This window comes from Colias croceus, chromosome 22 (genome assembly GCF_905220415.1).
Source record: "Colias croceus chromosome 22, ilColCroc2.1".
NCBI classification, from domain to species: Eukaryota; Metazoa; Arthropoda; class Insecta; order Lepidoptera; family Pieridae; genus Colias; species Colias croceus.
In genome coordinates, this window is record NC_059558.1 from 4,377,882 (window position 1) to 4,398,622 (window position 20,741).

At 33.8% G+C, this 20,741-nt stretch overlaps 1 protein-coding gene across 1 annotated transcript; it reads left to right on the top strand.

The window, feature by feature from the left end:
• The first annotated feature begins 41 nt into the window (after positions 1-41).
• LOC123701966 (SH3 domain-binding protein 5-like) lies at positions 42-7,296 on the top strand. Its single transcript, XM_045649601.1, has 9 exons — positions 42-240; positions 472-663; positions 1,246-1,431; positions 1,840-1,961; positions 3,598-3,779; positions 4,211-4,383; positions 5,769-5,985; positions 6,628-6,781; positions 7,167-7,296. The coding sequence occupies exons 1-9, from the start codon at positions 190-192 to the stop codon at positions 7,294-7,296; spliced, it is 1,407 nt and encodes a 468-aa protein (XP_045505557.1). The 5' UTR covers positions 42-189.
• Positions 7,297-20,741: the final 13,445 nt, after the last annotated feature.

A 20,741-nucleotide genomic window follows, 5' to 3' on the forward strand; every position in this document is an offset into this window, starting at 1 on the left:
CAGATTCATTTCTTTGACATTTCTGTATAGGTAGCGGAAGGATTTGTGCTAATTTCGTGTTTTTCGCAGCCAATATTCGCTTTTTAGCGATGGCGAATTATTGTATTGATAAATAAGAATATAAAACAATTAATTCATGCTTTAATATAAATGTAAGATTGGTTAAAATGCGCTTATTTTGATAGAAAAATGAACGATAGCGCAGCTGAATGCTCAGAAACTCTAGATCCTCGAGTACAGGTACAGTAATCAATAAAGTATTAATAGTACGTGAACAATACAAATTAACTATTCCCACACTCAATATAATATTTTGTAAGATATGAGTACGTGTTATATTTATAACTTAGTTAATACATTTTTCTATAGAAGCGGTTCTTATAAAATTTTCCACTAAGATTCCTATAGAATTACAAAATTAATTACGATAATAAAATCACTAATTAATGATATAATTTTTATCAATTGCAGATTGAATTGGAAAGATTAAATACAGCTACCGATGAAATAAATCGGCTCGAAGTAGAGCTTGATGAAGCTCGACTCGCTTTCCGGCGGCTTTTGGCTGAGGGTCACTTACGAATACAACAACTGACTAAGAAACTAGGCACCAGTGTGCACAAAGCACGGCCTTACTATGAAGCTAGATTCAGAGCTAATATTGTAAGTAAAATCCATACTTAATATTATAAATGCGAAAGTAACTCTGTCTGTCTGTCTGTTACTCAATCACGCCTAAACTACTGAACCAATTTGCATGAAATTTGGTATGGAGATATTTTGATACCCGAGAAAGGACATAGGCTACCTTTTATTGCTTAATATGTACCACGGGCGAAGCCAGGGCGGACCGCTAGTATGAAATAATTATCAAAATTATTACTATAACAGTGACCTGCAACAGATTATTTTGTGAAACAAAATGTTGTCTTTTATTAATTTCCTGTAAATTAATATCAATAGAAGAAATTTTATAAAAAGATTGTAAATCCAATATTGTGCTCAACATATTATAATCAGCAAAATTAACTTACTTGTTTCCCATATTTCTGTCAACAACAAAATGATTTTAGTATCCTAATAAATTGAAAAAGAGGAGTGAATATTTATTTAGGAAAATTTTATGTAGTGGTTTGCTTGTACCACATTAATGAGGATACAGAAAAAATATACTTATATTGTAGCTATAATAAAAATATAATTTCACACCAAACTACCTACCAATTTAAAAAATACTCTTGACAGACGTCCCAAGAGCTGCACACAGCGAACCTTGCTTACGACAAAGCGAATAGCGCCCATTCAGCTGCAAGGGAGATGGTGTACCTTGCGGAGCAGGGCCTCGCGCGGCTCGCCGACGGCTCTGGCGGGCTCACGTTGGACCCGGCGTGGCAGGAGATGCTTAACCACGCAACTCATAGAGTTAATCAGGTATAATATTAAACTTATTATAGAGGTTTGTAAAAATTTGTTGTAAAGTTTTTAGCTAATTTACCATCTCAAAAAGTCGGCAATGCATCTGCAGAAGAGCCTGTAGATGAATATGGGCGGTGGGCTCGCTTAAGAACAGGCGCTCCAGAAGTCCATTTGCCCACCATTTGCATTTATCTAAACAGGCATTGTTATAACTTTAAAATTAAAAATAAACTTATTATCGTAACTACACTTCTCAAACTAGTGTCTTAGTTGTGCCACAAACGTTTTTCGATCACCTTACTACTTACTTTTTACCTACAATTATTTATAGTTTTCTCTGTTTTCTTGAAATAGGTTCTCAATTTGTGTTATTTTTCCTTTAACAAACTAAATACATGTTCAAACACGTGTTCCGATTTCCAGGCGGAAGCCGACCGCACCGCCGCTGCGGTGACGCAACGCACTAAAGCGGCGTCGCACCGCGCGGCCGCTGCGTTGGTGCAACAACTACAGAATAGCCTCAAACGACATATTACTAAGTCCAGGTGAGCGTATGGGCGAGTTGTAGGTTAAATTACTGTAAAAAAAGTCAAAACATTCGATTCTAATTATAATTTTTACTTTATTTGAAAAGTTCAGAACAAGTATTACTTTTAATGGGATCTCTTCACAATGTGCAGCATTTGGCGAGAAGAGACAATCGCGATAGTGTAGAGGACCTAAATGTCTATGATCGGCCGTCATTGTACATGTTTATTCGTAATCGCCGTAATGCGATGATCATTTGTTGGTTGGATGACTCACTAAGTGTTCATTGATTAGGATTCATTTAAAGTGCTAATTCATTAAGCATAGTAGCTATTAGCATCACTCTTATACATTGTTTGCGCATGATTCTTATTCCAGAGTTCTATCTAGTTTCATTCCAAAAAATGAATTATTTGAATATTATTATGTATGTCTTAATTAGATTCAAAAATAATATTTAAAGTGTATTTGCTAAAATTAGCGTTATTTTGTATAATACGTCATTGTAAGTCTTAATAATATTATTAGCTGAAATTTTATGAGATGAGAGGTAAAAATATATTTTTTGTGAACATAAAATATTGAATTATGCTTTTAGAAAGAAAAAATAACATAGGCTTTGAACAGAAACAGATAAATAATTTTTAAAGCCGCTCCAGTAGTCCATGCAAACGCGAACAAACCAACATACTCTTTATCCTTATATTATTAGTATTAAGATTAAATTCAGTTAAAATTTACCCTTAATATTTTTCATTATTATTTATTACCTTTAAATCTACCACTGTATGTGTGCGTCAACGTATAAATAAATAGTACGCACACACACATGCTTGAATTATTACTTCTTTCTTTGTATATTGCCTTCACTACTTTATTAGCTCGAGACACAAGCTAATATTATTACAAAAATGTACTACATTTCTTGTAGTTAAGCTTAGCACTAACGACTTCTGTAGAACAACTTATGCTTGATTAGTTTGCACAGAGTAATGTATCTTCCACAGGCCGCACGCAGCCGTCCGCAAGAGCATTCTAATATTTGGTACAAATTTTTTGTTCATTTATCTATGTTCTTTGCTTATGCATGTTACAAATAAATATTTTATAAGGATTTTTCGTTATGATATTGAGAAATGAGAACATCACAATATATTATGTCGTTTTGTTGTATCATTTTAAAGATAATTGGTAAATGAAATATGAAAAAGTTTATTGACTTTCAAAAGCATGGTAATTTTTAACATTTTGTAGATAAAAGTATATTTTTAACGAAAAATCCATGTATTCCAATAGTGCATGCACAAGCACACATGCTAAAATGTAGTCTTTGTATTCCAATTTAAAAAACTCCTTTATTTTCGTCTCTTCTCTGTTTTTCTATATGTTGTGAAATTATTCTATGTGTTTTACTTAATTACTAAGCAAAAAACACATTTTCACAAAAACATTTTCTAAATCCGATGTGTATTGTAAATAAAATATATTATTAACAAAGGTTTGGGACATAGCTTATTAACAAATTAATACCTATGTGTGTTTAATACGCCAAAGACAATTTAGATAAATTATAAGAAAAAGAACATTCAACATTATCAAAATTGTCTTTGGCCACTTGCAAATATGGTCCTTCGAGCTCAAAATGTCCTACAGGCCGTATTTCGAAGAGAAAGCACGGATCAACGCCGCGTTAGAAGCGCAAAAGGCTCGTATACAAACACTAGAGGAACAAGTTACTGATGCCAAGCAGAAATATTCGTCTGCGCTGCGAAATCTCGAGAGAATATCTGATGAAATACATAGACATCGTTCTAGACGACAGTCTACTAGGAATGGTAAGCTATATTTTATATATGTGAAACAATAGCACAAAATAGCAATATATGATAACATGTATTATAATTATTCGTCTTTCAAAAGCTTAGCAATGAATTTTTGTACTACATTAAGAATGTAACATTGCCTGACTTTTTTTAACATTACTTCTTACTTCTTATGCTCTGCAACCTAATCAGAGGTTCCTCGATCGCGCACAGTTTCTTGCCAGAACTTACTATTATCGAACTTTATCAACATTGATGCTTAACATTATTATATTCTTTGAACTATTCATGAAACCGAATTAAATCAATGGTTTTTAAGTTCCATTCTATCCGTGAAGCTAATTTAGAATAAAAAGAATTTCATAGCTAGGCATATTTCAAGCCTTCGACTTGTGTCTCGATAAATTTTATTGTCTCTCGATAAATTTCCTACATTTTCACAGACATAGATCAATCAACAATAACAGACACGGCAAGCGAATCCAACGCCAGTGAGAATCTCGAAGAGGTGTGTTCGAATAACGATGAAAATGTAAGGGAATGGCTGCGGAAAGTGGACAGACCCGACCCGGATACATGGACGGAAATCGACCTCGATTATTCTAGCCCGGAAGAGGTATTTTGAAAATGTTAATATTGACTTTGAAGAATTTTATTTTTTATCTGTAATTTGTCTGATTGAATTGATTAAGATTTTTGTGTAAATAGATAAACGGTGTGTTACATAATTGTTGTTGATTTTTATATCATAAGAATTTATAATATCTAATGTAGAAGCACACCCCGGACACTCCATACAAAATTATCGTTTTGACAGTCAAACTGTAGAGACTGCAAAAGTGTGTGTTAACGCTTTATGGTTGGCACATTTGTGACTAGCGTAAAAAAAATTCGCGTTTTTCTGATGAAATACATCCGTAAACAGCACAATATCTAACCATTTTCTACGAAAAACGATAATCACAAATCCAAAATAATAAAATTACTTTATAGTCGAGCCAATTTAATAGGCAACATTTGACGTCTATCAATTTTATCTTCGAAGAGAGGTAACCTGCTTAAAAACATCGATTAAAGTGAATTAATCGATACGGATTTGAAACATTTGTCAATCGAATTTATTAATTTATGATGATTTTTATTCACAAGTAATCAATGCATTCGATTCTAGATGTCAGATTTCGATTTTTAGAGTAACGTCTCTGGTATTTAAAAAGAAAAAAGGTTTATTGACACAAAATTGTAGCGACGTCAGTTCTTCAATTCAGAAATTATTTATTATGTTTAGTATGGTTTATCAGTAAAATGAAATCTTAAAATTACTTGTATCGGTCATTATTATTATAAATATGTAATCATAATTGAAAAAAATTAAGCAAATGTGCAGTTCTAACAAAACGAAATATCATGTTATTCTATGTCGTCGTTACTAGGTTACGTTGTTGAATTTTGTTGAACTGTCAAATGTTGCCTATTAAAATGGCTCTACTATAAGTCAATTTGATTAATGTTGTCAATCTTCGTTGCGTATCGTCCTTGCAGACGGACCATTTTCAGGCTGATCGTGCGGGGTGAGGTAAGTGTTTAATTTTGGCGGGAGGTGGAGAGTGTCCGTTCTGTAGCGTTTAGCTACTATTATGTATTCTGTGGTAGAAGCTAAAAAATCTAACCACTATATACAAACAGACTACATAGTTTCTTATCGGACTTCTTGTAGAAAAGGCTTTCCGTATCAAATTTTATATTTGGACAATTCAAAATTGCTTCTTATTTCGTCTATTCAAATTCAAAATTCAAATTCAAATTATTTCTACCTTTTACAATAGGTCCTTAAATAATTTGTGATTGGAACACTAGTAAGCAAATAAATGCTTGTGTCAGGAGGTTCCGCTCTTCCTTAACACTATTAGACACAGAAACAGAATTCTATAAGATTTCTATAAGAAAGTCTTCTGCCTGAAAAAATAACTATGTTTTGTATTTTTTACCTTTTCTCCATAGATAAGTTTCGAAAAGTGTTCCCTCCGACCGCGTTCAAGTCCCGACAAGTCCCCGCCAAGTCCGATGGAGTCTAAAGTATCGGCCGCTTCACCTAGACGCATTATTCGAGTCAGTGATCGTACCGCTTGCCTCAGAGCTGAGTTAGAGAGGGGACGGCGACAGAGCTTGGACACACTGCTGCACGATACGGGCGAGAAAGTGAAGGAGATGTTCCAGGGTGAGTGCGAACTTGTGCCGCCCGGTGTTCACGCTAAATCAAATCAAATATGTTTATTTGCTCGTGTATGGTAATTTAAAGGTGTTATATGTAAGCTGTTGCCCGCAGCTTTGCCTGCGTGGAAACGATAAACTTTCATCCCCTAGTTTTTCCCTTTAGGGGATGAATTTTCTAAAATCCTTTCTTAGGGGACGCCTACGTTATGACATCTACCTGCATGTCAAATTTCAGCCCGATACGTCCAGTGGTTTGGGCTGTGCGTTGATAAATCACTATATCAGTCACCTTTAAGTTTTATATAATATGTATATAGATTTTTCTCACTTATACTCTAAGATGTAATAGAGCTAGATGGAGAGAGACGGCGACAGAGTTGGGACACTTTGCTGCATGTTTTTGTCTTTTATCAAAGGAAATATAACATCTGTATTTAATATTTATTGTATTTTTTTTTTATAATAATTATCTTACTATCCAAATAGATACATAACTTAACGTTTTTATACTTTTCAACGTCACGTCATTAAATAAGGCGACGATTTTGGTACCTTTGTATTTTACCTAAGAAGTTTCACTTCTGACACGTGTGCTCGGCATACGCGCTATTTTTTACCTAAATGTCAAATATACCTGTTCTTCCAGGATTATCGCTCTTTGGTGAGAGGCGTGGCTCGGGCCCGGGCTCCGCCCCGCGCACTCCGCGCAGGGCTTCGCCCCGTTCTCGCCGCTCACCCGCACCCTCTGGAGCGTCTTCCGCGTCTGATGAAATATACTCTGATACTGATAGTCTTGCAAGGTAAATTAAACGACTCAAAAGCATTTTTGATTAAAAAAAAATAAAAACATATTTTATGAAAACTGTGTATATTAAATGTGCTAATAATAAAAATGGCGATATGCTTATAAAAATACATCTTTCCTAAGTAAATTTCCCATTAAGATATAAAATGTAAAAGGCAATTTTCAAATAGAGAGATGTCAAAAGTTCAAATTCCTATGTGAAATTAAATTATTTAACGTATTACTTAATTTTATTCGACGTATCTTATTTTATGTGATGAGAAATCATTTAAAACGATAATGGTACTGTTTTTGTATGACTTGCGTATCGTAAATTATGATATACGCTTTATAAATGAAATTTATTTATCTTAGTAATTAAATTTTATTTATCTTTTCAGTGTGGAAATGCTAACAGACGATCAAATAGCGTCGCTAATGCTGGACGCCCAATTGGAAGCGGTTTGTGAAAAATTAGCGGGCGTGGCCCGAGCACCTCGTTCGCCGCATTCACCAGAATCGCGATTATAAACCTTATCATGTAGGAAATATGGTCGTAAATTCAATACATTATTGTAGTACATCAGCTCGATTATAAACCTTATCACTTTCACAATACGGTCGTAAGTCAATACATTATTGTTTTAAATGAGTCGCGATAATAAACCTTACTCCATAGACAATACAGTTCTTAATAGGATACATCATTATACTGTACTACCAAAATCGCGATTATAAATAAACCCTATTCCATAGCAAATACAGTCGTAAATACAATAATTTATTGGTGTGAAGGATTTCCACAACTATTATTCATTAATAATTACATTAATGCTCAATGTAACGATTACAACGGAGATCTTATAACTTAATTTAGCATAAAACCTAACAGCCTTAAATTAAGTCTCATAAATATAACTTAAATGCGCTTCGTAAACTTCAAAAAATATTAGTGACGTCATTAAAAGTGGCAAAATAACATCAGTCTAATATTATACATGAATACGTAAATGTAATTTATATTTCAAAGGTAGGTGAATTTTATTTAGGCGACATGCAAATATCGACTTTAAGTCATAGAAGTTAAAGTGCACTTTCGTTTATACAAGAAGGTAAAAATTCCTTAATGATAAATTAATGGACAAAATACTGTCGTCCCTTTCTAATATAACATAATTCGTATAACTACATCTCTTTCGGCTTAATACATTGTTATGTATTTTAACTCTTAATGCCTTCATCATAAGGTGCATTTTCAATTGAAACGTCGACAAATATTTGCCTAATATGTGAGTTGCGTGTGATACATAATTTATTAAATTAGTTAATAAAAATAAATAATATTCGTAGACAAATCCCGGTAGATATTGCTAGAATACTGCCCTTAGAAATTAATTGTTAATCTGTGGTTTGAAGTTTGACGTTTTGGCGGTACAACGTAGTTTTTAAATTAGGTTATGTCACTTAGGTAAGTCCGATCTTTGCCTGAATAGAAATTGATTCTCACTTGTATAAGAGCTAGCGCGCAAGAGCAACTTTTGTCTCCGCAACTATTTTGTCTCTCCCATCAACTCTATGGGCTAGTAAGAAAGTGCGCGCACGTAGCGACGCAACTTCCTATAGAATTGATGCGAGAGACAAAATAGTTGCGGAGACAAAAGTTGCTCTTGCGCGCTCGCTCATAATGTTTATTTTTATTTTTACGAAATATGATTAAGTATAAGTGGCAATTACTATTCTACTAAACAGAGATATAAGCTTGGCTATAATTTTATTTATTTATATTCAATTTGTAGTTTATTTTAGTTTGTGATTTATATAACAAAATAAAGACGATCACATAGTATGAATGTTATTGTTACATTTTACTACTGCACTTTTTTCATAAAATACATTTCAATTTTCAATAGTTAAAAAAATAATATATTTACTCTTTCGCTTATATTTATGTTAGTTGTGTATCAGTTTTTGTGGTATTTCTCAAAGATTTTTCCATAACAGCCACATTCCTAATCTAACCTCAACTGGAAATTTGCTTTTTAATAATAAATAGTGATAATCTAAGTAAGTACAACTATTATGGCTAGTGATGCAATACAAAGCAATAATCACACTAATTAATTTAATTTTTGATAATTAAAAGTGATCTCATAATCAAATCATTAACTTTTAACACAAAAAAAGGTGAGAAATTTTGAAAAAAATGGAAAATAATTGATCACGAGGCGGGATTTGAACCTACGTCTTTTTGCCATACCGGGGCAACGCCTAGCCTCTCGGTCACCCGTGATCCAAGTGAAATTCTACTCTTTCGGTTTCACCTGCCTATACAGGGTTACTTGTAAAACACCAGCAAGCTGGCAGGACAAGATAGCTAACATCATAAGTAACAACATTTGTTCTACGACTTTTGGCATAACACAATAAATAATTTTTAAATGATTTTTTAAACTTTTATTGTACATACATATCGCTTCTTGTTTACGTAATTTTTGGGAGGCGTAGAGTTTATAATATTCAAACGGAAAATTAAATGAATATTTATTTTTGTATGAAAATAAAATCTAACAAATTATCAAAAGTCGTAGAACAATTAATGTTGTTGCTTATGATGTTAGCTATCTCGTCCTGCGGGGTTGCCGGTATTTTACAAGTAACCCTGTGTAAAAGACCATTTATTTCGATTCTTTCAAAATTTCTCATTTATAAAGCATTTAAATTCTATGACATTAAATATTAAAAAAGCTAAGGTGCATAAAAATAATTTTGGCTCATTTCGTATGAGCTAAAGTTTGATCAAATGATCTTAATCGTTTAAAACGTAAATAAATAATTGCAATGAAATGAAACGGACCCTCTTCACATTGGGCAGCGTTGGGCGAGCAGAGGCAATCGCGATAGTGTAGAGGGCCTAAATGTCTTTGATCGGCCGTCATTGTAGACGTCTCATATTCATAAACGCCGTAATGGTGGCAAACATCGACGATCATTTGTTGGGCCAAAGCTGCCTATTGTAAAGAGGGCCTAAAAGATTCCATAGTCTATATTTTTCATTGTTCAAATTGCGTGTCAATAGGCTTGATCAAGTAAATTATATCGCGTGGATGTCAATTAAATAAGTGCATTGAGAAGTGACAATCGATTTTCGACTCTATTATCATGATGTTACAACTTTTAATCGTCATTTATTGTACTTTTCTTCAATTTACATCATCTTTTTAATACTTGATAAATATAAATCTGTGTTCGAAAATCATTATTTTACATTATTAACTACGCATTTAACTATTATCAGTATATAATTAAATTTAATTATTTAATTTAGCCGTTTATTGCCCAATTTCTATCATGACAATTACTAGTCGTAGGTATTTTTCCTGTTTTTTTTTCAAATAAATTTAAAGTACATATTTATTATTTTTATAGTTCATTCTTATTTATCATAACACAGACTAATAATAATATACTACGTAATCATAATATGTTTCTATTTACACACGATAAGTTTTACATTATTTTGAATACTTTTTTTTTTTTTTTTTTTTTTTATTATATACTGCTTCATGGCAATCTGTTGATCACAACAATAAGCCACTTTTTTGTGTGATATTTATCTGTTGGGTTTTTTTTTTTTTTTTTTTTGCTTAGAAGGACACATCTCAAATGGATGTATCATTCCATCCTTACAAATCTGCCCTGTAGTGTTGGCACACTGTGTCTTTTTAGCCTTCTGTACTGAAGGCCTTGATCTCCGCTTAATTTAAAGGCTAGCTCATTTTTATGATTTGAAAGTCTTTTCTGGTAGGCGTCACTAAATTTAGTTATCTCCTGTTTGACAGTGGGTAGCTTTAAGTCTAAGTATATGATCCTATTACTGATGTATGATGGGATGTTAAATATAGTCCTTAAAGTTTTTGTTTGGAAGCGTTCCAGTATCTCTATATTACTATTACTAGCTGTGCCCCATAGTTGGATGCCATAGGTCCATATGGGTTTCAAGATGGCTTTATATACTGCTAATTTGCTTTCTGTCCTCATTTGTGAATGGCGTCCAATTAACCAGTAAAGACTACGAAGTTTCAAGTCCAGTTGCTTCCGTTTTGTCCAAATATGTTTTCGCCATGTTAGCCTTCTATCCAAGTGCATGCCTAAGTATTTAGCATTATCCTCTTGAGGAATGTAATCATTGTTCAATTTAACTGGTGGACATGTGTCTCTCCTGAGTGTGAATGTAACATGTTTTGATTTACTCTGATTTGCATGTATTCTCCAGTTTTTAAGCCATTCCTCTATTTTATAAATGTGATTTTGCAGGTGATCTGAGGCTATTATTGGATTTGAGTGAGTGGATAACAAGGCTGTGTCGTCCGCGTATGTTGCGACTATGGTGTTGTCTGAAGTTGGAAGGTCGGCTGTGTAAATAATGTAGAGAATCGGTCCCAGTATGCTTCCCTGTGGAACTCCTGATTTGATCTCATACAGTTCTGATGTCACTTCATGAAACTTTACTTCAAAACAACGTTTGTAGAGATAAGATTTGATAATGTGTAGGAATGAGTGAGGGAGCATCTTTTTAACTTTGAATAATAAACCGTCATGCCACACTTTATCAAAGGCCTGGCTAATATCTAGAAATACTGCTGAACAGTATTTCTTTTCCTCCAAAGATCTGCTTATAACGTCTACAATACGATGAATTTGCTCAATTGTTCCGTGATTCTCCCTGAATCCAAATTGGTGGTCCGGGGTGATGTCGTTAAGATGTACTTTCAACCTGTTTAGTATGATCTTTTCGAAAAGTTTACCCATTAACGGTAGAAGACTTATGGGCCGATATGATGCAACTTCATTTGGTATCTTATCAGGTTTGAGTAACATTATTATTTGTGCTATCTTCCAGTGACCTGGAAAGTAATTCAATCTTAAGCAGGCATTAAAGATGTTGACGATTGCTACTATACCCTTTTTTGGTAAGTTTTTCAAGAGAACGCTATCTATGCTATCGAATCCTGGTGATTTTCCATCCTTAAGGTTTCGTATTTCATCCGCTACTTCGGAAGGGCTAGTGTATTTTAATGGAGGACACATTTGATCTGCGCTTTCCAAATAACTACGTATCTCAGAGCTATGCTCCGGTCTCAATTCTGGAAATGGTTGAAAAACGTTGCACAAGTGTTCACCAAATATTGTAGCCTTTTCCTGGTCTGATCTCGCCCACATCCCATTGGCTTTTCTGATGGGAGGGATCTGTTTTCTAGGACGATTTAGTTTTTGTGTTGCTTTCCACAACGAATAGTCTGTGTCCGGACTCGGGGTTAGGTTAGATAAAAATTCTTGCAAATTATTGTTGGTATAACTTTTTATTAGTTCCTTGAGTTCGTTAGAAGATTTATTGAACACAGTTTTGTCTGAGGGATATCTGGTTCTATGCCATATTTTACGTAAATTACGGCGTTCGAGTATTTTGTCTCTAATGGCTTTTGGGTATTCGTTGTTCATCAGTGGTAACCTTTTTCGTTGTTTCGTGGATATCGCTGCTGCCTCATGAATTGTTTTATTGAGTTTTTCAATGGCTTCTTCTATGCTTTCAATAGTTTTGAACGGGTGTATGAGCTGAATTCTGCTAGTGATTGCGTCCTGGAACATCTTCCAGTTAGTTCTTTTGTTGTACAATCGTTCTGCTGGCTTCACCATCACTATTGTTGTATTAAAATTCAATGTTACTGGCGTATGGTCTGAAGATAGATCCGTGCAAGTTTCAACAGTCAAGTAATTGCGGCTTACACTTTTGGTTATATAAAAGTCGAGGAGATCAGGAATTCGATTGTAATCTGTTGGCCAATACGTCGGCTCCTGAGGGGCGATACACGCTAGTTTTAAATCCTGTATAGTACTATATAGTTGCCTTCCACGGTGTGTGATTAATCGAGAACCCCAGTGGGTATGTTTTGCGTTCCAATCCCCACCGCAAATAAATCTGGAGCCGAGATTGGAGAAATACTCTATGTAGTCATTCTTGGTTATCGTGTGTCTTGGTGGGCAATACACTGCAGAAAAAGTTGTTTCAGCTTTTTCACTGATCATAACATTTATTGAAGTTGCCTGTATCTTATCTGTACGGTATTGTTCTAGTTCGTAATGTTTGATGTTGTTTTTTATTATTACTGCAGTTCCGCCGTGACTATTACCTGACGGATGGTTAGTTGTGTATACTGTGTAGTTTGGTATTTTAAAGTAAGATTTTGCAGTGAATCTTGTTTCAGAAATTAATGCTATATCGATTTTTTCTGTTTTAAGAAATGCTTGAAATTCGCGACGGCGTTCAGTTAAGCCGTTGGCATTCCAAGTGACTATTCGGATGGAATTAATCATTTTGTTATTAGGCTTGACACTAGCTGGATCATACGATCCATCATATTGTCCATCATGCTAAGCATGATTTGTTGGAATTTAACGAACATTTGTTCTAGTCTGTCGGAAGGGTTTTCAATTTCAGATAAATTCTTGATTGGTCGATCTTTTGTTACATCTGCATAGCTTCTCTTCTGTCTGTAATTAAACTGTCTTGGATTAGGTCTTGGTTGTTCTTGTGTTTTTGTGTCAGTACTTGACTGGATTGGGATTTCTTTTATGTTTGATTTGGTTTTTAGTAGTCTTTCTTTATATTGTTTATATTTAATGCAGCCCTTATAGCTTGCAGGATGCTTTTCTTGACAATTCGCACAAGTGGGATCTGTTTCGGGTGTTTTAGTGCATACAGAAGTGGGATGTTCGTTGCCACATTTAACACATCTGAATGGTCTAAGGCACTGGTTTTTGGTATGTCCAAACCTTTGGCATCTTTTACATTGCATTATTTCATTTTTCTTATAGGGAGCTTCAAATGCAACTTTCATTTGGCATAAATATTTTAATTTGAATATTTCTTTATTATTTTTATTTGGTTCTAGGTCCACAAAAAATACAGGTAATGCTTTTTTGGTTGACCTATGCAAGATATTTACTATTTGTCTAACTTCATGTCCTTGCTCTCTTAATTCTTGCTTAATTAGAGAAATGTCTTCAGTAGCATGTAGTCCTCGTAATACAACTCTGTATGCTCTCTCACATTTTAATTTATAAGTGTAATGCGATATATTATTTTTGATGAAGTGTTCTCGGATAGCTTTGTAAGTTTGAACATCATTTGGCATTAACTTGATAATATGCCCTGATCTTAAAGTTGTCATGTTGTATGATTTGTTATCCACAATTGTATTTAAAGTAGCTTTTAATGCTGTGACATCCATGACTCCAGTCACGAAAATTGGTTCAGGCTTAGGTACATATTCCACGTCCTTGTCAGGTACTTCTGTTTCCTCATCAGTTAGAATGTCGTATTTGTTATGTGTAGGTACATTGATGATTGAAGACGTGTGCCTTGATTTCTTTATGTTCTCATTATCTATTGGGCTTGTTTCTTTTCGTTTTTGTCTTATGAGAGGTACTTTGTCATTCTGCCACTGAATCGAACTGATCACTGTACCTTCTCTAGTGTCTAATTTCTCATTTTCTATTTTATTGTCTCCAGTTTTATTTACTGTTGGTAAACTGTTACTACGATTTCTAAAGAAGATATTTTTATTTAATTTTTGCTGTATCATATTATTCTTAGGACTAGAATTTTTTTGGGTGGTTTCGCTCATATTGTTCCCACGAGTAAGGACGAACTAAGTAGTCACTTGAAGGGTGACGCCTATTCCTCCAAGAAGGCTCCATACAACAACGTTGGCCGGGTCCGTTGAGGTTGGCGCTATCAGCTTGCTACCTGCAAGCCATTCATCCTTTCGGCGCGTATCCCACCTTAGGATTAGGGTGAATTTTTAGAGAGGCTTTCTACCTCGTGACACGGGCGATTAAGCCAATGCCCCCGATCTCAGGACTAGACCATGAGATTGCGGGTTGAGGAGGTCATTTCCTACCCCCAACATAACTTGTTTCTTAGGCAGGTTGCATCGGGTTAGTTACCGCCGCCCGAGACTCGGCGTTGTTGCTCGTTTGGCACCACCCAGGGGAGACGTGTAGGGTGAGTCTAGGAATAGATGGTAAATCCTACGGACGCGAGCAACTTCCTCCCCCTTTTGAATACTATTAAAAAAGTAGTTTTTTTCCCATTTTTCAGTTTTTCATATAATTATTTCGTCTTCCAACATAAAATCACAATATACAGATACAACCAGTAGGAAAACTTAATACAACACGTGCGTAATGGCTCACGCACACAAGCAAGCGTGTTTACGAGAATCGTATGGGTATTCTTATATCTGCCAATTGTCATAATACGCTGAGGGTGGCCGTACTCCAACCGCTTCAAGCAGTTGAGACCGACGGCTTGAAGCCGCGACCGTGCGGTGAACTATAGACATTCATTCACTGCCGTACACATGACTGCTCGAGCAGTCGCGACCGCTTCAAGCCGTCAACGAAGCTCGTCGCCGTCAAAAAAGCTCTAGCAGTCAACGACCGACCGCTCGAGCAGTCCGTGTACTTCGCTCAGCCATTAACTGCTCGAGCCGCCCGTGTGCACCGCTTTTACAATTCTCGTAAACACGCTTGTTTGTGTGCGTGAGCCATTTCGAACGTGTTGTATGAAGTTTCCCTACTGGTTGTATCTGTATATTATGATAAAATCATACTATCCCTGTTGCGTCTCTAAATATTTATTTATACATAACTTTAGAATATGGGAAAGACATTTGTGAGCACATGTTCTCTTTCTTTTTTCTCTTTCGTTTTTAATACAATAGAATGAAAAAATAAATACGTTAAATAAATTATACTTACTCATACGGGGAGAAGACTAAATCTAAATTATCGTAGTATCATAAAAAAGACCTATGTATTTGATTAAAAATCTATTCAAATTAACTAAATCAAACAAACAAGTCTCAAATTTAACTAAATCAAACAAAAAAATAAAACGTTATACACACTATAACTAATAGTATATTTTAAAGTAAAGAATATGTGCTCCAATATGTTAAATCTTCTTATTAAGAAGATTTGGAAGGCATTGTTAACTATTAAAATAGATAGGTATTAAGGTTGTTAATATGCTTTTGTCCTTACAGTGATACGCTTGGTAGATGTTTGCATAGGCATAGCTACGAAACACTGTTTCAAATTTTCATGAACTACCCTCAGAAAATAAACTCGTTTATACTTTGTTGTGAACAATCTTGTGTTTTGAGGATTGAATATTGATAAAAAATCAGACGGAAAATGAAATTTGAATCTCTATGGTCATTTAAAAATTAGTTAACATTATCAATTAAAAATATTCAGAAAGCTAGCGGGCATTTTTCACATTTAATTTATTTATGATAGATGAGGATTTTATGTATGAGACTCTGTCGAGCTTATTTTCTTAAAATTATTTTTTACAAATTCGTAATTTTACTTTATACATCTTATTTTTTCATTAGCAGGAATAAAAACAGTTCATTGCATAATATACTGAAAAAATAATTAGTTTTACTGATCGCGGGTACAAAAATTTAGGAGAACGTCAATAGACATAAGATTGTTCGCAAATTAAATCCAAATTAACCTTACATTATGTACACCTATAATAATTCTTAATAAAACAATAGCAACGTCCTGCAAAATTATATTTTCAATATTATTCAGTAGGTACAAATTGCAACATCAGAAAAGTATTTTTGTAAATTTTCACCGTAAAGAAATAATTGTAAGTGTTATAATTCGCACAAAATAATGGATAGCCTTCCATGTTCAACAGATAAGTTATAAAGTAGTTGAGCACGCGTATTTCCTTTTTTTTTCACTTATGAGTTTCAGTGTTGTCAGAATATTAAGTGCAAAATCGTGATTTTACAATATTTATTGACTAGGCTATAATTAACTCGCTATTTGTATACCTTCGCATTTTACTTTGCAGTATTATTTGTCTTATTGTTTAACATAGATTATATTTCTAATTTTTATTTATGTCGTAATTTATGAAAATATCATAGAAAATTTTTCTTAGTTTTTAAGAACGGATATTATTGCAGTTATTTACTTTCTGTACCTTGCCATGTAATTTTGAAAATTCATTATTTTGGAGCAATAAATAGTGGAGCATAGATAGCTATGCTATTGACGAAAATTATACTTTTAAATCAATACTCAATTATTTAGGCGTATAATATAATAGTTTTATTTTGGAGTACCAACATTTTAACAGGCGATCTCATCAGATGTAATATCAGTAAAATAGAAACCATCAGTGATAATAATGGAAAAAGCAATATTCATGACATATTTGTATGTTATAAAATTAAGTAATGTTATAGCATAATAAAGACAAAGAAAACAATAGAGTATCTAGTTAATGTATTAACAGAGATATACGTAGTATAACAAAATTTATAATTGAACCGCTTTTAAATAAAAACCATATTAGTTACTAAAAAAATCATATTACTTCGAAGAGAGAGTGAGAAAAGAATATTCAAACATTCTATAGAACATTTTTTTTATAATGAACGTACATTAAAATATCCCAGGAATGATTTTGATTTAATCAGTTTTGTCAGATTTTTGCCTGTATTAAAATTGCTTTTTACGTACGTCCAACTTTTTTAAACTGCATCGTGTTGCAATCATTAAAATGCTCTCATTCGTCATTTATTACATAAGACAAATATGTGAAATAATAAACATTAGTTAAGCTTATTATATCAGCTCTGTAGCTTGATCAGAAAATGCAATATTTTGAATAGATTTTAATATAAGTATGCATTGTAATTTACACAATATGTCTTGTAATTTCAGTAATAACTAGGACTATATCGTTAAGTATGCAGTGATAGCTTTAAAACGATATTATTTTTGCCTGTTGTGATATTATTCTGTACAAACGTAGCCATAAAGGGTGGGTTACCAGTAAATCTTATAGCAGTACTTATTCCTGTGTGAGAAAGAGACAGCGCTAGCAGACCCGTCTAGCTCTGTCACTTCTATAATATATACCGGTAACCCCCTGCAATAGATAAGTATGTAAATACATACAGTGTTGAATGACTTGCCTTCGATAAATAAATATAAGTAGTTATGTATTGTTTCATTTTAACCCGATCCCTATTTTCCTTTTAGTCAAATTTATAAGGTGTCTTTATTTTTTATGTTATAAATCATACAATTTTAGAGTAGAAATAATGCAAGCCGCCTATCTATTTTTATTAGAGAAGTAGAAGGATTTTTTTTTTATAAACGGTTAACAACCGTGAAATATGCCCACAAGGGTATCTTTGCCCGAAGCTCAATAGTCAATTCATAAGAAAATTTTTAAATTGCAAAAATACCTTCATACTTTGGCAACATTAATAGTATTTGGTGTAAAATCCATACTAATATTATAAATGCGAGGGTAACTCTGTCTGTCTGTCTGTCTGTTACTCAATCACGCCTTAACTTCTGAACCAATTTGCATGAAATTTGGTATAGAGATATTTTGATACCCGAGAAAGGACATAGGATAGGTTTTATCCCGGAAATCCCACGGGAACGGGAACCATGCGGGTTTTTCTTTGATTGCGCGGGCGATGCCGCGGGTGGAAAGCTAGTAGGTTTATATGTCTGACAGCACTGCCTATTGTGTGTGTCGCTTTCGTATTTTGAAATTAAGAAATTTCATTCATGGGCAGAATGTAAATGATGTAATGGCAACTTTTTACAATTTACAACGTGTAGATGGCAACACTGGTCTAAATTCTGCAAGAAATGGACTTTTTGGCGGGAAGTCAAACTAAGCGGGAGGTTTAATTCTTACTGCGATTAAATTTTTCAACATTTTGTATAAATACTGTAAATAATTGTGTATATAGTTAATTAATACGCACCAAAATATATTTTAATATTATGGGAGTCGATTCTGACGGAGGCGAAAGCCCCGTTGAAAAAGAAACGAAAAAAAGAAAATTGACCACGACGAAGAAAGATCTAGATTTCAAAACTTTTACCAAACCGAATTATACGAGACAGTTTCCAGATAATCATAGCACAGACTGTGTAGTATACGTAGAATCTCTCGACAGTGAAAAAATTGGTAATAAAAATCCAATAGCGCTTACTAAACTCTTCACTGAGCATGTTAAAGGTGTTGCTGGTGTGCACAGAGTCAATGCTTATAAACTTGGTGTTACATTTAAAAAAGCAGTATCAGCTAACAATTTTTTAAAAATGGAGAAATTTCTTTTAAAAAATAAATTAAAAGCATTTGTGCCGGCGCACTTAACAGAATCCACTGGGGTCATAAGACATGTCCCCACAGATTTAACAAATGAAGAGATATACAAGATTATCACTTGTGATGCGGAAGTGATTTCAATAAAACGATTCCAGAGAAAAGTAGATGGAAAACTGACACCATTAGGTACTATTGCAGTAACCTTTGCGACTACGACACTGCCACAATATGCTTATATACAAATGTTCAGATACCCGATCCAGCTGTACATCCCACCCCTGTTACAATGTTATAAATGCCTTAAGTTTAATCACTCAGCAAAAGCTTGTAGAGGTACTCAAATGTGCTCTTCATGTGCTGGACAGCACTCATACAAGGAATGCGATGTTGAAGAAATTATATGCATCAACTGCAGCGGTCATCACTTAGCAATCTCGAGAGACTGCCCAGTAAAACAAAAAAAAATAGAAGAAAAGAAAAGTAAATACATGAACCTCAGTCGATCATATGCCACTGTGGTGAGTACCATACCCACTATCCCTGATAAAAGATTCCCAGCTCTTAATAAACCGGTTAAGCCGATTGACACAGCTACTGGCACTAATTCAAAATCACTCAACCTTGAGCAAATTGTAGATAATGAAATAATTATAAATGCATTAGTCAAGTCTCTCATAATGCTTGGTAATAGCAAAAACAGTACTCCAGTAACAAATAAAACAATTAAAGATATTTTATTAAGTAATTTAATAACATAATGGATACATATTTAAAGATTTTACAATTTAATATACAAAGCTTACAAAGCAAAAAAGCCTTATTAAAAACATTTCTCTCGGAGCATGATATAGATATTTGTTTATTGAACGAAACCTGGCTTAAAAGTACTAGTATTATTCCTAATTTTACACCATATAACTTTATATATAAAAACTCAGTAAATACGCATAATGGAGTAGGTATATTAATTAAACAAAATTTAAAATACAATATTGTACAAACAACTTTTTATGAAAGCATTCAAAACATTTGCATATCAATTGATACATCTATAGGTAAATTACATATTCTTTGTGTATATGCTCCTCCAAATAGTAACAGATTTGCCACCAACAAAATGAGAAAGGTCTTACTCGAAACTCCTAAGCCGTGTCTTGTCATGGGTGATTTAAATGCACATCACATTTTATTTGGATGTGCGACTAATAATAATAGAGGTAACAGTTTATATAATCTTATTGATGAATTTGATATGTGTATTCTAAATGATGGTCAGGCAACAACTGTTCAATATCCCAATAGAAATGCTTCTGCAATCGATTTATCCCTGGTCACTCCCTCATTGGCTCCTCTGTGTGAATGGCATGTCCACGATGATCCAATGGGTAGTTATCACTATCCAACTATGGTTGTTATGAATGTGAAACCATCTATATATGAAGTACGTCCTGTGGATGAAAAATATATTTATAGCAAGGCAGACTGGTCTAAATATCATGAATTATCAGAAAACTGTTTTTCAAATTTAGATATAGATAACACAGAACCAATTGATTTGTATAATAGTTTTGTAAATATTTTGTATGATATTAGAATGTCAACTGTTCCAAAACAAAAACCCCAACAATCTTTAAAAGTAATGAGGAAACCTGCACCTTGGTGGAATAATAAATGTGAGGATGCAGTCAAAAATTCTAAGTTAGCCCTTAGAGAATATAGACAGTCACCAAGTATTCCTAATTTT

Bases quoted from the DNA above. Each gene is read 5' to 3' on its own strand.
- LOC123701966 (XM_045649601.1), top strand. From the start codon at position 190: ATGAACGATAGCGCAGCTGAATGCTCAGAAACTCTAGATCCTCGAGTA. The intron at 1,432-1,839 runs GTATAATATTAA...TCCGATTTCCAG, and splicing joins CAACTCATAGAGTTAATCAG to GCGGAAGCCGACCGCACCGC. The intron at 4,384-5,768 runs GTATTTTGAAAA...TTTTCTCCATAG, and splicing joins ATTATTCTAGCCCGGAAGAG to ATAAGTTTCGAAAAGTGTTC.